The sequence below is a fragment of the Oncorhynchus gorbuscha genome, linkage group LG05, assembly GCF_021184085.1.
Source record: "Oncorhynchus gorbuscha isolate QuinsamMale2020 ecotype Even-year linkage group LG05, OgorEven_v1.0, whole genome shotgun sequence".
In the NCBI taxonomy this organism is placed as follows: Eukaryota; Metazoa; Chordata; class Actinopteri; order Salmoniformes; family Salmonidae; genus Oncorhynchus; species Oncorhynchus gorbuscha.
In genome coordinates this window covers 56,986,780-57,000,907 of record NC_060177.1, presented here as the reverse complement: position 1 = coordinate 57,000,907, position 14,128 = coordinate 56,986,780, and the positions used below count along the sequence as shown (strand labels likewise).

Here is a 14,128-nt window from a genome sequence, read left to right as displayed (position 1 = left end):
CCAAACAGACGGCTTCAAACAGCCCTATCCTACAATGTTTGGCCCCCATTGTTTTCTCCCCCGCCCTTTCTTTCGACCTGCATTGCAATCTATTTGGCCCATTCTATCAGTTTCTCTCTCATTCTGCCTCTTTCTGTACTTTTTATATGGTCCTTGCTCAGTTTTTGTGGGCTGGTATTCACTTTGGTGAGAATCCTACACTTATTGACAGTTTGCTATTGCTCATTAAGAACGCTCGTTGATTAAGAGTGTGGTTATAGGCTGACCATTATAGGATGGAATCAATATGTTGTATCAGTAAATACACCAAAGACAATGAGTTTAGAAGATGTGAGAGTTTGGGTGGCTGAAACATGAATGAACCATGCTCTTTTATCAGGAAAACCCGTTTATTCACTATTAGTTCCAATTCTTCTCAATGCCATTGGTAAGATGGTTGTTTAATCATTTTAAAATCAAGTATTGGTCTCTCCTTCGACCTTGCACATAATTAGACCACCAAAAGCCATACACATGGTAGTTTGGGAAACTTAAAAATAAATGCATACTGCATACCAATCTAGATCTATGCGATGATTATCTTATACACATCTAAATTCTTTGTCCTTGAAACGAAGTGTGCTTACTTGGCATTCATTTCACATACATCCTAAACCAGAGCATAAACAAAGTCATAATAAATAAAAACATGTACACACTTTCATATTTCTGCAAGAGGCAGCTTTGTTTCAGCAGCAGCAAAGCTACTATCCCAGAGTAGTCATAGTTTCACTGGCTCTGTCAAAGTCTCTTGTTAGTCTCAGGTCTGGCCAGTGGTCGTGTCCTTTCGTGGAGCGCTTATTCGCTCCCTTTGTTTCCCAGTCTGTGATGCTAGTCTGCCTCCAGGTGGCGACACTGGGGACTGCACATTCTCCTTGTCAGTGAGCTGGGAGAGGAGAATGTCCACACTCTCTTCTAAAACCCCACTCAGAACCTCCTGTTCCTCCTGAGAGAAGCGGCCCAGAACATGCCTGTCCACTGATGTTTTACCTGATGGTCTGCCAATCCCAACACGCAGTCTGGGCATCACCTGGGGGGGCACAAGAATAGAATAGTAATTTGTTGTCTGTCTTTTTGCTCTGCCCCCCCCCCCCCCCCCCCCAGACAACAGTTTCCTTCGACAGACATGACATTTCTCTGGACTCTCTAGCACTTTCCACAAATTTGTCAAAAGGAACAGTCAGCTCTCAATTCCTCCCAATGTGGGAAGGGAGAGTATTTGTCCATGTGGAAAGTTACTTACATCAGTCTGCAGACACTCGACACAGGACCGCACACCATTGTGACCCCTGTCAATCAACAACATATAGAATGAGCACAAAGTTGGGAAGATCACATTGTTGTCAGATAGCGTCAATAATCATGCGGATATCTGTCTGGGAATCAACTCACCTGGCGCTCCCTCCTTGTTTCATAGCAAGCTTTCCAAGAGGCTTATCCAACTCATCATGAACCAGCAGTATGTGCTCAGGCTTGATGCTGTATTTACCCGCTTGATTCAAGGTAATTAAAAACAAAATATCATTAACAATGACATCATTCATATGATCAAATATCATTAACAAACAGGAAAGCAAAGGCTAGCTTTTTCAAACAGAAATGTGCATCCTGTAGCACAAACTCCAAAAAGTTCTGGGATGCTAAAGTCCATGGAGAATAAGAGCATCTCCTCCCAGCTGCACACAGCACTGAGGCTAGGAAACACTGTGATCACCGATAAATCTGCAATAATTAAGAATTTCAATAATCATTTTTCTACAGCTGGCCATGCTTTCCACCTGGCTACCCATACCCCGGTCAACAGCCCTGCGCACCCCACAGCAACTTGCCCAAGCCTCCTTCTCCTTTGGCTTCCTATTTTGCAACAAAGCCTCCTTCACTCATGCTGCCAAACATACCCTTATAAAACTGACTATCCTACTGATCCTTGACTTCAGGGATGTCATTTACAAAATATCCTCTAACACTACTCAGCAAATTAGATACAGTCTATCACAGTGTCCCCTCGCTTCATATTCGTCGCCAAACCCAATGGCTCCAGGTCATCTACAAATCTCTGCTAGGTAAAGCCCCGCCTTATCTCAGCTCACTGGTCACCATAGCAGCACCCACCCATAGCCAAACCCAATGGCTCCAGGTCATCTACAAATCTCTGCTTTAGGTAAAGCCCAGATCACTGCACCTTATCTCATTATTCCATCCCCACACTGTTATTTGTAACTGTGTTGTTGTTTGTGTTTAATTGCTATATTGTAATTATTTCACACTATTGCTTTGCTTTATCTTGGCCAGGACTTTTTATATTGTATTTTTGACTGCAGTTTTAAATGAGAACATGTTTACAACTAGCCTTTTGGACTAATTCCTCAGTCAAAACTCAAAATGCATAAAATGTAAAAAGACATCAAGAAGACAAGATTCCTCACCTGCTTTGGCCACGGATACACCATTTATGTTCATCAGTAGTCGTGGTCGGAGAAGCACGATTTGGGTGTCCTGGATGTCAGATACGATGACCTCACCGGACACATGCCTATCACCACGCCAGTTATCAGCTACCCCAAGCCGGGAAGCAAGTGCTTCCAGCACTGCCATGCCTACGCTGTGGCGTGAACGGTTCATTCCAGGGTTTCCCAAGCCCACAACCTGCACAACGACAATAAATACATATTTTCCATCTTTGCATATTATATTTCTCTAAACGCCATTGGTGAGCACAGTGGTTCTCCTACCACAAGAACATACTGATTTGTGTCATGCTAGCCACACATTTTTAACTAACAATAACACAAAGTCTTGTTTCAAATATATGATCAAAATCTGTTTTTGGCTCATAATTGTGCCAGGGAGCCTTGTTTTTGGAGCTCTTCATGTCTAACTTATAATTATGAAGAATAAAAATGTAGAAACCCCAGGTAGCCTACATTGCTGCTACCCCACATAGCAAACTTTAAAGACATATAACCCGCCTGCGAGAATCCCTTGATGTGTCCTAATACAAGTGCATAAAAATCAGCAAAATGGACAGCGTGAACTAAATCAAAGGACTGATCGCAGGCGAAGCGAGCCCTTCATCACGGCTTATTGTGAAATAGACACGTAGGCCGGACTGAACTCCACTCAATGGTGTAGGAAGTTTCTGATGACTCCAACGCAGTGGAGCGGAGACCAGGCTTTGTGGAATCTAGCTCTGATTACATCAATTCGCAAAAGGTCAGTACTTCAAAAACTGTAAATAATGAAACCCCCTGTCTTGTACTTGTTTGTCCTTTGTAGTTGCGTGCTTTTCTTTTTTTGCTGAAATCCATACTTTTTCAATAAACATGAATCAAATACAACCAACAACTGTTTCCCTGCTGAGATTCAATTGGCACATTCGAATTAGAGATGATTTTCCATCTTAGAGCAACAGCAATGAACAAAGAGTTGGTGGTTGCATTTGGTTAACGTTTATTGAAAAATGATGGATTTCAGCAAACAAAAAAAGGCACCCAACTACAGAGGACAAATATAGGTACACGGTAGGCGTTTCATAATCAAAACATAATTGAAGTATTGACCTTAGGTGAATCGATGTAGTCAGAGCCAGATTCCACAAAGCCTGGTATCTGCTCCACTCCGTTGGTGGAGTCATCAGAAACTTTCTTCATCAAATCAAATTTTATTTGTCACATACACATGGTTAGCAGATGTTAATGCAAGTGTAGCAAAATGCTTGTGCTTCTAGTTCCGACCATGCAGTGATATCTAACAATTTCACAACAACTACCTTATACACACAAGTGTAGAGGAATGAATAAGAATATGTACATACAAATATATGAATGAGCGATGGCCGAACGGCATAGGCAAGATGCAGTAGATGGTATAGAGTACAGTATATACATATGAGATGAGTAATGTAGGGTATTTAAACATTATATAAAGTGGCATTGTTTAAAGTGGCTAGTGATACATTTATTACATCAAATGTTTCATTATTAAAGTGGCTAGAGATGAGTGAGTATGTTGGTAGCAGCCACTCAATGTTAGTGATGGCTGATTAACAGTCTGATGGCCTTGAGATAGAAGCTGTTTTTCAGTCTCTCGGTCCCAGCTTCTGATGCACCTGTACTGACCTCGCCTTCTGGATGATAGCGGGGTGAACAGGCAGTGGCTCAGGTGGTTGTTGTCCTTGATGATCTTTTTGGCCTTCCTGTGACATCGGGTGGTGTAGGTGTCCTGGCGGGCAGGTAGTTTGCCCCGGGTGGTCCATTGTGCAGACCTCACTACCCTCTGGAGAGCCTTATGGTTGTGGGCGGAGCAGTTGCCGTACCAGGTGGTGATACACCCCGACAGGATGCTCTCGATTGTGCATCTGCAAAAGTTTGTGAGTGTTTTCGGTGACAAGCTGAATTTCTTCAGCCTCCTGAGGTTGAAGAGGCAGTGCTGTGCCTTCTTCACCACGCTGTCTGTGTGGGTGGACCATTTCAGTTTGTCCGTGATGTGTAAGCCGAGGAACTTAAAACTTTCCACCTTCTCCACTACTGTCCCGTCGATGTGGATAGGGGTGCTCCCTCTGCTGTTTCCTGAAGTCCACGATCATCTCCTTTGTTTCGTTGACGTTGAGTGAGGTTATTTTCCTGACACCACACTCCGAGGGCCCTCACCTCCTCCCTGTAGGCAGTCTCGTTGTTGTTGGTAATCAAGCCTACCACTGTAGTGTTGACTGCAAACTTGACGATTGAGCTGGCGGCGTGCATGGCCACGCAGTCATGGTGAACAGGGAGTACACGAGAGGGCTGAGAACGAACCCTTGTGGGGCCCCAGTGTTGAGGATCAGCGGGGTGGAGATGTTGTTATCTACCCTCACCACCTGAGGGCGGCCCGTCAGGAAGTCCAGGACCCAGTTGCACAGGGCGGGGTCGAGACCCAGGGTCTCGAGCTTAATGACGAGTTTGGAGGGTACTATGGTGTTAAATGCTGAGCTGTAATCGATGAACAGCATTCTTACATAGGTATTCCTCTTGTCCAGATGGGTTAGGGCAGTGTGATTGCGTCGTCTGTGGACCTATTGGGGCTGTAAGCAAATTGGAGTGGGTCTAGGATTTCAGGTTGGGTGGAGGTGAGGTGGTCTCACAAAGCACTTCATGATGGCGGAAGTGAGTGCTACAGGGCGATAGTAATTTACCTCAGTTACCTTCACTTTCTTGGGAACAGGAACAATGGTGGCCCTCTTGAAGCATGTCGGAACAGCAGACTGGAATATGTCCGTAAACACACCAGCAAGCTGGTCTGCTCTGAAGACGCGGATGCAGTCTGGGACGGCAGCCTTGCGAGGGTTAACACGTTTAAATGTTTTACTCACGTTGGCTGCAGTGAAGGATAGCCCACAGTTTTTGGTAGCGAGCCGTGTCAGTAGCACTGTATTGTCCTCAAAGCGAGCAAAGAAGTTATTTAGTTTGTGGGGGAGCAAGACATCGTGGTCCGGGACGGGGCAGGTTTTCCTTTTGTAGTCCGTGATTGACTGTAGACCCTGCCACATACCTCTCATGTCTGAGCCGTTGAATTTTGACTCTACTTCGTCTCTATACTGACACTTAGCTTGTTTGATTGCCTTGCAGAGGGAATAGCTACACTGTTTGTATTCGGTCATGTTTCCAGTCACCTTGCCCTGATTAAAAGCAGTGGAGTGGAGTTTAGTCCGCTACATAAGCCTATGACTCATTCTAAATTCGTGACAGGTCACAAAAGTCTACTTTTTCTCAAAGCACAATGGCCACAAAAAAAGGTTGTAGAGTTGTGGCTGCAGAAAGGCCTGTTGAAAGACTCTACCATGCTTTTGCCATTGTTCCCATTCTCCTTCCCATAATTAGAACTATGAACTTATAGAAAATAAATAGAAGATTTATTTTCTGTATTGCAATAGCCTGCTTTCAAACTGATCGGTATACCGCTACAAGCCTAGTCGTTATCAATAACTAACATAACTTGTATGCCTAAAACAATGTATTATCCATCTAATAATAAAAACAGAAATTTGTCAAGTTAGTTAAAAGCCATCATTTATTTTAAATACTTTTTGCCTAGTGAGCTTTGCAGCCCAAAAGACACTCATACCTAGGAAGGTGACGCTACAGTAGTAGGCTAAGGGACCTAACGTCTCCTCCTGCCAAATCTCCTCATGAGCCAGGTGTCCTATTCAAATCCCACGGTGAAATCGGCTCAAAACAAGTGTGTTAGCCTAGGCTTGATTAAGCACGTGGGGTGATGAGTATGACACTGTTTTCACATGCAAAACTCATTACTTTTGATTTAAAAAATGCTTTATCTGCCTTCCCAATGAAAACTCATTTGTAATTCTAACATCTATTTTATGATAAAGAGATGTATGTTTCTGGATGATGCACCATGCTACATTGTTTACAACATGACTTCAAAAGGGCGCTCCTCCCTCACCAATTTTGTCCGTTCACGTCACAGGTCATAGGCCGGTGCACCGTAGCTCAGGTTAATACTGACAATCATTGACAATAACACCCAGGAGCAAAAAAATAAAATAATGTATTTCACTTTTATAACGTAAAAACATAGATAAAGTTTGTCAAATGTACGTCAAACATTTAAAGTGTTTGCATTTTAGCAAACCTTAACCTAATTGTCCGAAACTGCTATATTAATTCTCCTAACCAGCTTGAAAAGTCAACACTGACCAACTGCATCCAATCTAGTCAAAATAGTGTATGCAGTGTACTGACTACAACATATTTGGGTTGCAATAGTTTTTCTTTAATAATTCACTTACCAGTCTCCGGCGAGAATTTGTGTGGACTCCAGCTTCACTGCCCATCATAGGTCCAACGGGTCCAGTCAGCATCGCCCGATTTATCAGTTTTAATAAAAGTCGTCTCATTGTGACAAAGTTCAGCAGAGTCTTGAAAAACGGTGACACACAAAGCCAAAGTTTAGACCTACCAACAACAGTGACGTTTCCCAGGCTTTAATGTCTATTGACGTTTCTCATAAGCACAGAAAAGGCAACGTTACAAACACTTTTACGTTCATAACTTCATGTTCTCTTGGAGCCTAGCGTAAAAAGCCTACTGTCTGTGACCACCATCAATAGCTTAGATCCAATAACGTACTCCGACGTTTCAGTTCAGTAATAAACTAATATATTTGAAATGTCTATAGTTTAAAAATCTCGGCCCTGACTATAAAATTGAGAACACAAAAGAAGAAACATTGGAAAAGGATATCTATATAGTTATTTTGGTAAAAACAAACCTGCCGTACCATGTAACTTTGACATGAATCAAAGAGACTGGTGGGCAGAAAACTGAGAGGGTTCATTGTGACCAACTTCTGATCTTTTCAACCATACCGCCACCTAGCTTGGAGGTTTATACTTACGGTGTCTTCAGAAACTATTCACACCCCTTGACTTTTGCCACAGTTTGTGGTGTTACAGCCTGAATTTAAAATGGATTAAATGTAGATTTTTTAAACGATCTCCACACAACACCCCATTAGTCAAAGTAGAAAATGTGTTTAGAAATGTTTACAATTTAATAAAAATGAAAAGCTGAAATGCCTTGTGTCAATAAGTCTTTTTTTTTTTCAAGTCTAAATGAGTTCAGGAGTAAACATGTGCTTAACAAGTCACGTAATAACTTGCAAGGACTCACTCTGTAAGCAATAATAGTGTTTAACAGGATTTGTAAATGACTACCCCATCTCTGTACCCTACACATACAGATAATTGTAAGGTCCCTCAGTCGAGCAGAGTACTTATAGCAAAGTTTCAACCACAAAGACCACTGGTTCGCAAAGAAGGGCACCTATTGGTAGATTAGCATGCTGCAGTTATTAATTACATTTTGGATGGTGTATCAACACTAACTCAGTTGCAGGAGGAGAAGGAATCCGTTCAGGCATATTACCATGAGGCCAATGGTGATTTAAAAAAAGTTAGAGTTTAATGGCTCTGATAGGATAGGAAATAACTGAGAATGGATCAACAGCACTGTAGTTGCTCCACAATGCTAATCTAAATAACAGAGTGAAAAGAAGGAAGCCTGTACACAATAAAAAATATTGCATCAAAACATTGCATCCTGTTTGCAATAAGGCACTGAAGTAATACTGCAAGAAAAGTGGCAAAGAATGGATATTTTTGTCTTGAATACAAAGCATTATGTTTGGGCCAAATACAACACAAACATCACTGAGCACCACTCCTCATATTTTCAAGCATGGCGGTGGCTGCATCATGTTCTGGGTATGCTTGTCATCGGCAAGGACTAGGCAGTTTTTCAGGATAAAAACAAGCGGAATAGTCTGCTTTCCAACAGACACCGGGAGACAAATCCACATTTCAGCAGGACAATTACCTAAAACACAAGGCCAAATATACTCTGGAGTTGCTTACCAAGATAAAATTGAATGTTCCTAACTGGCATAGCTACAGTTTGACTTAAATTGACTTGAAAATCTATAGCAAGACTTGAAAATGGCTGTCTCGCAATGATCAACAACCAATTTGACACATTTTTTAAAGAATAATTGCCAAATATTGTATAATCCAGGTGTGCAAAGCTCTTAGAGACTTACCCAGAAAGACTCACAGCTGTAATCGCTGCCAAAGGTGATTCTAACATGTATCAATTCAGGGGGTTGAATATTATTCTACTGAAGATATATTCATGTTTTTTTGCCTCTATTAATTATTTTTTTCATTTTCTTCCACTTTGACATTACGGAGTATTTTGTGTATATCATTGACAAATAAAATCGATTTAAATCCATTTTAATCCCACTTTGTAACACAACAAGATGTGGAAAAAGTAAAGGGGTGTGAATATTGCAAATGCACTGAAAACACACCTTAACACTCGTAGCAAATGCTCAGTGTAATATACATAGGCTGCTGGTTTGGAAAAGGGATTTTGGACATTGTGAAACTTTATGTGTTGAAATTATATTTAATTTCAATAGGCCATTGAAACTAATGATGATGATACAGTATTAGGTGCATGTACCTCAATCAGCCTGACTAACTGGTGTCTGTATGTAGCCTCGCTAATTTGATAGCCTCGCTACTGTATATAGCCTGTATTTTTACTGTTGTTTTATTTCTTTACCTACCTATTGTTCACCTAATACCTTTTTTTCACTATTGGTTAGAGCCTGTAAGTAAGCATTTCAACGTAAGCCTGTTGTATTCAGCGCATGTGATAAATAAACATTGATTTGATTTGAGCTGGTGTAGCCGACAGGAGTAAATGAGTTCAATGAAGAAAAGAGAAAAAAAAAATTTTGCACCAAGATCATATTTATTGTCTAGAAAAATACTGCAAACATTTATTTTCTTGACCCAATAACACACTATTAACTGTCTGTTTAATCTGAATATGGAGACACAGTATATCAGTTTATTCGTGTTTGATGAAAAATTATTGCGATACAAGGGTTCTAATTTCTTCACTTTGTGTCTGCAGAGATACCACGGGCACATTAGAGTTCAAAATTCACACATCTAGAATCTGTCTCAGTAGTCTGTCACATCAGGGTAGCAGGGGATGGCATCAGGGACAGGCTGGCATCTCTCTACGGCAGCATTAATCTCCCCACCCTCACACCATCATAAGTCCCTGTGATGGTGGTCCAGTGGCTGTCTCCATTATGGTAGGTCTGGCTCAGTCTACCCGTGAAGGGGATGTTGGCTGTCATCTTCCTGTCCTCCATCTGCACGGTACAGGAGTGGTTGGGAGGGACCAACAGCTCCACAGAGATGGAGTGGCTGATGGACTCCACCATGGTGGTACTCTCTGAAAAGCTCACGGTCTGCTGCTTGGTGAAGTACATGGTGCCTGAACATGAGGATGTGCACCTTGGCTGTCATGGTGGTGGAACTGTTGTGGCTTTCCCAGACGATGTCCCAGGTCTTCTCAACAGTGCTGGTCTTCTCCAGCAAGACCGTCTTCTCTACACTGCTGCACTCCAGGTTGGTGACCCTGACGAACTGCAAGGCCTCAAGAGGGTGGTTGAACAGCTCGATCTGGTCGTTGGCCTACTCCAGGTGAGAGATGTGCTGGCTGTAGGCATCTGTGTTGATAGCCAGTACCTGGTAGCTCTTGTACCAGTAGTCATCACCCTCCAAGGGCAGGACGAAGGCTTTATGTTGGGTCACAACCTTTCCCAGACTGTATTTGTTCTTGCTGACATATATCTCAACGTCTGGGCAGGTCTTGACAGTATGATGAGGGACAGCACCGTATTCCTCCTCGATCCACTCCACAAACTCAAAGTTGTCCATGTTGACCAGGACTTCGAACTTGGAGGATGAATACTTCAAGTTTGAAAACCACCATAGTCCCTGTGCCCAAGAACAATAAGGTAACCTGCCTAAATTACTACAGACCCGTAGCACTCACATCTGTAGCCATGAAGTGCTTTGAAAGGCTGGTCATGGCTCACATCAACATCATTATCCCAGAAACCCCTAGACCCACTCCAATTTGCATACCGCACCAACAGAGCCACAGATGATTTCTATTGCACACCACACTGCCCTTTCACACCTAGACAAAAGGAACACCTATGTGAGAATGCTATTCATTGACTACAACTCAGCATTCAACACCATAGTGCTCTCAATGTTCATCACTAAGCTAAAGGCCCTGGGACTAAAAACCTCCCTCTGCAACTGGATCCTGGACTTCCTGACGGGCCGCCCCTGTCATGGTAAGGGTGTGTGCTCAGTCTCCTCTGTTACTCCCTGTTCACTCATGACTGCACGGCCAGGCAGGACTCCAACACCATCATTAAGTTTGCTGATGACACAGAAACCTGGCCGTGTGGTGTCAGGACAACAACCTCTCCCTCAACGTGATCAAGACAAAGGAGAAGATTGTGGACTACAGGAAAAGGAGGACCGAGAGTAACAGTATAACTTTAGACGGTCCCCTCGCCCATACCCAGGCTCGACCCAGGGACCCTCTGCACACAGACAACAGTCACCCACGAAGCATCGTTACCCATCGCTCCACAAAATCCACAGCCCTTGCAGTGCAAGGGGAACCACTACTTCAAGGTCTCAGAGCAAGTGACGTCACCGATTGAAACGCTATTAGCGCGCACCACCGCTAACTATCTAGCCATATCACATCCGTTACACTCACCCACCTTTTGACCTCCTCCTTTTCCGCAGCAACCAGTGATCCGGGTCAACAGCATCAATGTAACAGCATAACTTTACGTCTGTCCCCTCGCCCCGACTTGGCCGGAACCAGAGACACTCTGCACACGCCAACAGTCACCCTCGAAGCATCGTTACCCATCGCTCCACAAAAGCCTCGGCCATTGCAGAGCAAGGAGATCCACTACTTCAAGGTCTCAAAGCGAGTGACGTCACCAATTGAAACGCTATTAGCGCGCACCACCGCTAATTAGCTAGCCATTTCACATCGGTTACACTCACCCCCCTTTTGACCTCCTCCTTTTCCGCAGCAACCAGTGATCCGGGTCAACAGCATCAATGTAACAGTATAACTTTAGTCCGTCCCTCTCCTCGCCCCAACCTGGGCTCAAACCAGGGACCCTCTGCACACATCAACAGTCACCCTCGAAGCATCGTTACCCATCGCTCCACAAAAGCCACGGCCCTTGCAGAGCAAGGAGAACCAATACTTCAAGGTCTCAAAGCGAGTGACGTCACCGATTGAAATGCTATTAGCACGCACCACTGCTAACTAGCTAGCCATTTCACATCGGTTACACCAGCACGCCCCGATTCTCAACTGGGCTATAGTGGAGCAGGTTTAGAGTTTCAAGTTCCTTGGTGTCCACATCACCAACAAACTAACATGGTCCAAGCACACCAAGACAGTCGTGAAGAGGGCACAACAAAACCCTTCCCCCCCAGGAGACTGAAAAGATTTGACATGGGTCCTCAAATCCTCAAAAGGTTGTACAGCGGCACCATCAAGAGCATCCCGACTGTTTGCATCACTGCCTGGTATGGCAACTGCTCGGCCTCCGACCTACAGAGGGTAGTGTGTACGGCCCAGTGCATCACTGGGGTCAAGCTTCCTGCTATACTAGGCGGTGTCAGGGGAAGGCCCTAAAAATTGTCAAAGACTCCAGCCACCCTAGTAATAGACTGTTTTCTCTGCTACCACATGGCAAGCAGTACCGGAGCGCCAGGTCTAGGTCCAAGAGCCTTTTAAACAGCTTCTACCCCCAAGCCATAAGACTCCTGAACATCTAATCAAATGGATACCCCCCAATTTTACGCTGCTGCTACTCTCTGTTTATTATCTATGCATAGTCACTTTAATAACTCTACCTACATGTACTTATTACTGCAATTACCTCGACGAACTGGTGCCACCGCACACTCTGTACCTCCAATATGGCAGCCGGACACTGGGTGAGTCGAAAGAAAGTCGGCCTATCGAAGGCGCACATGTAATTGGCCTGCCTTTCTGTCAGTTCTTGCCAGCGAGTGCAGATATTAGTAGAAACATGACTGCGTCATGTCTACTTTTGGGAAACTCAGAATGATGGTGTCGTGAAATCGTGAAAAACATTGCATGCAAATGCATGTATCTTAACATGCTTTCATCTTGTAAACATGTTACATATAACGTTACATGTATCACGTTTAATTGCAGTTGTCTAGTCTACTGTGCGCAATGTCATTTTTAAACTTGTCGATGTGCCATTTCTAAACACTGATGGCAAGCTTGCGTAAGGGCAGACCTATGGGTTCCTTGCCCGGCTGCCGATGATGCGAGTGGCTCGGGCAAAAATAGCCTACAGCCTACGGTGATAACCGTCTCATACTAGGAAATTATATTATGAGGAGATTAAAATGAGGTTATCCTGGTGGAAGATATTCTTGTGTCCTCACTATATTGCTTTCATAAAATCTTGAGTTGTCTTTGTGAAAACGATTGAGACTGTACAATACAATACCTCATGACACTATTATACCAGTAATAATTTGTCATGTTTGCTTTCATAAAAGTTTTGAGTTGTGTTTCCTGAAATACGCTAAGCGGTGAGACTGGCAACAACCCTGTTCAATTCGTTCTACTGCTAGCCAAAATGAAGGTGATCAGGATAGCTAATATATTGCATCTGAAACAGTTATCAAAGTTGTATTTCCGAGCGAAACAGGGGGTGACCAACACCTGAGCTTATGGACCTAAATCAAAGGAAGGGACAGAAAATCACACCACCATTTAAATCTGAGTGGTATCAATAGAACGTCTGGCTCTGAGGCTGCGCTGGTAGCAGCCGACTCTACTGCTTCCCATGCCTACAGTTCTACACCAGCGACAACGTGTGGACAAGAGCCAGGTACTGCAACTTGAACTTGCATATAGTGCTCAACAAGAATGAAAAGTCTTTCTCACATCCAAAGCCAGATAGCTCTTAATGAGACATTTGGCAGCTCACGGATAGATCTGGCATTGAATGAACAACGGAGATTGAACATCAGCATGCACAATGCAAAGGCAGAAGATAAAAGATTTCGAAAGACCTAATAAATGCTAGGCTACATGCTACCTAGGTATACAGGAGTCTGTAATTGAGAGTGCCAGATCAACATACGGGCAACTCTGGAACTATTATATGCCTTGGTTTCTATGAGCGACTCGAGCAGAAATGCAATAAACTGGGCCTGGCTGAAAGCGAAACTCATAGAAACAGCCAATGAATCTTCTACAACATACTGGACAATATCAATGTTCAGATGAGAGCCAGGTTTGACCACTGAAAGATAACGGTTCTCCAGTTGGGTAGAGGAATAAGGCAACCTCACAGAGAGTTACTCACACTTAACCACTTTATTTAGAGAGGACATATGAGATGGATGTGGTTCTGTACAGAGAATAGTTCTGAATGGATATGCTAATAAATGAATATACTAATAAACATGATAATGAATGAGTAATAAATAACACAAGAGCAACAATAATATGGACTGTATAAGGAGATGGTGACATAAGCAAAGGACTGTATAATACATGTAATCAACTACTATTAGCAAACAGCAATAGTAACAACCAACAGTAAATGCACACGTTTCAATAACAAC

At 43.3% G+C, this 14,128-nt stretch overlaps 1 protein-coding gene and 1 pseudogene across 2 annotated transcripts; both read right to left on the bottom strand.

Annotated features, from left to right (window-relative positions):
- Positions 1–375: 375 nt before the first annotated feature.
- On the bottom strand, positions 376–7,391 carry LOC124035166 (probable peptidyl-tRNA hydrolase). 2 transcript variants are annotated; one of them, XM_046348588.1, is made up of 6 exons: positions 7,315–7,391; positions 6,824–6,952; positions 2,466–2,685; positions 1,432–1,531; positions 1,283–1,328; positions 376–1,069 (listed from the first exon to the last, which is right to left on the bottom strand). In XM_046348588.1, exons 1-6 carry the CDS (start codon positions 7,369–7,371, stop codon positions 800–802), a joined length of 822 nt encoding a protein of 273 aa, XP_046204544.1. In that variant the 5' UTR covers positions 7,372–7,391; the 3' UTR covers positions 376–799. The 2 variants fall into 2 exon arrangements, with proteins under 2 accessions (XP_046204544.1, XP_046204546.1); XM_046348590.1 differs by having other exon boundaries at positions 7,306–7,332.
- Positions 7,392–9,411: 2,020 nt separating this feature from the next.
- Positions 9,412–12,489, bottom strand: LOC124034906 (annotated as a pseudogene).
- Between the last annotated feature and the right edge of the window lie 1,639 nt (positions 12,490–14,128).

Coding starts and splice junctions, on each gene's coding strand:
- LOC124035166 (XM_046348588.1), bottom strand. CDS start 7,371: ATGAACCCTCTCAGTTTTCTGCCCACCAGTCTCTTTGATTCATGTCAA. Junction 6,953..7,314: donor ATTCATGTCAAAGTTACATG/GTACGGCAGGTT, acceptor CCGTTTTTCAAG/ACTCTGCTGAACTTTGTCAC. Junction 2,686..6,823: donor CAAATTCTCGCCGGAGACTG/GTAAGTGAATTA, acceptor GTCGTTGTGCAG/GTTGTGGGCTTGGGAAACCC.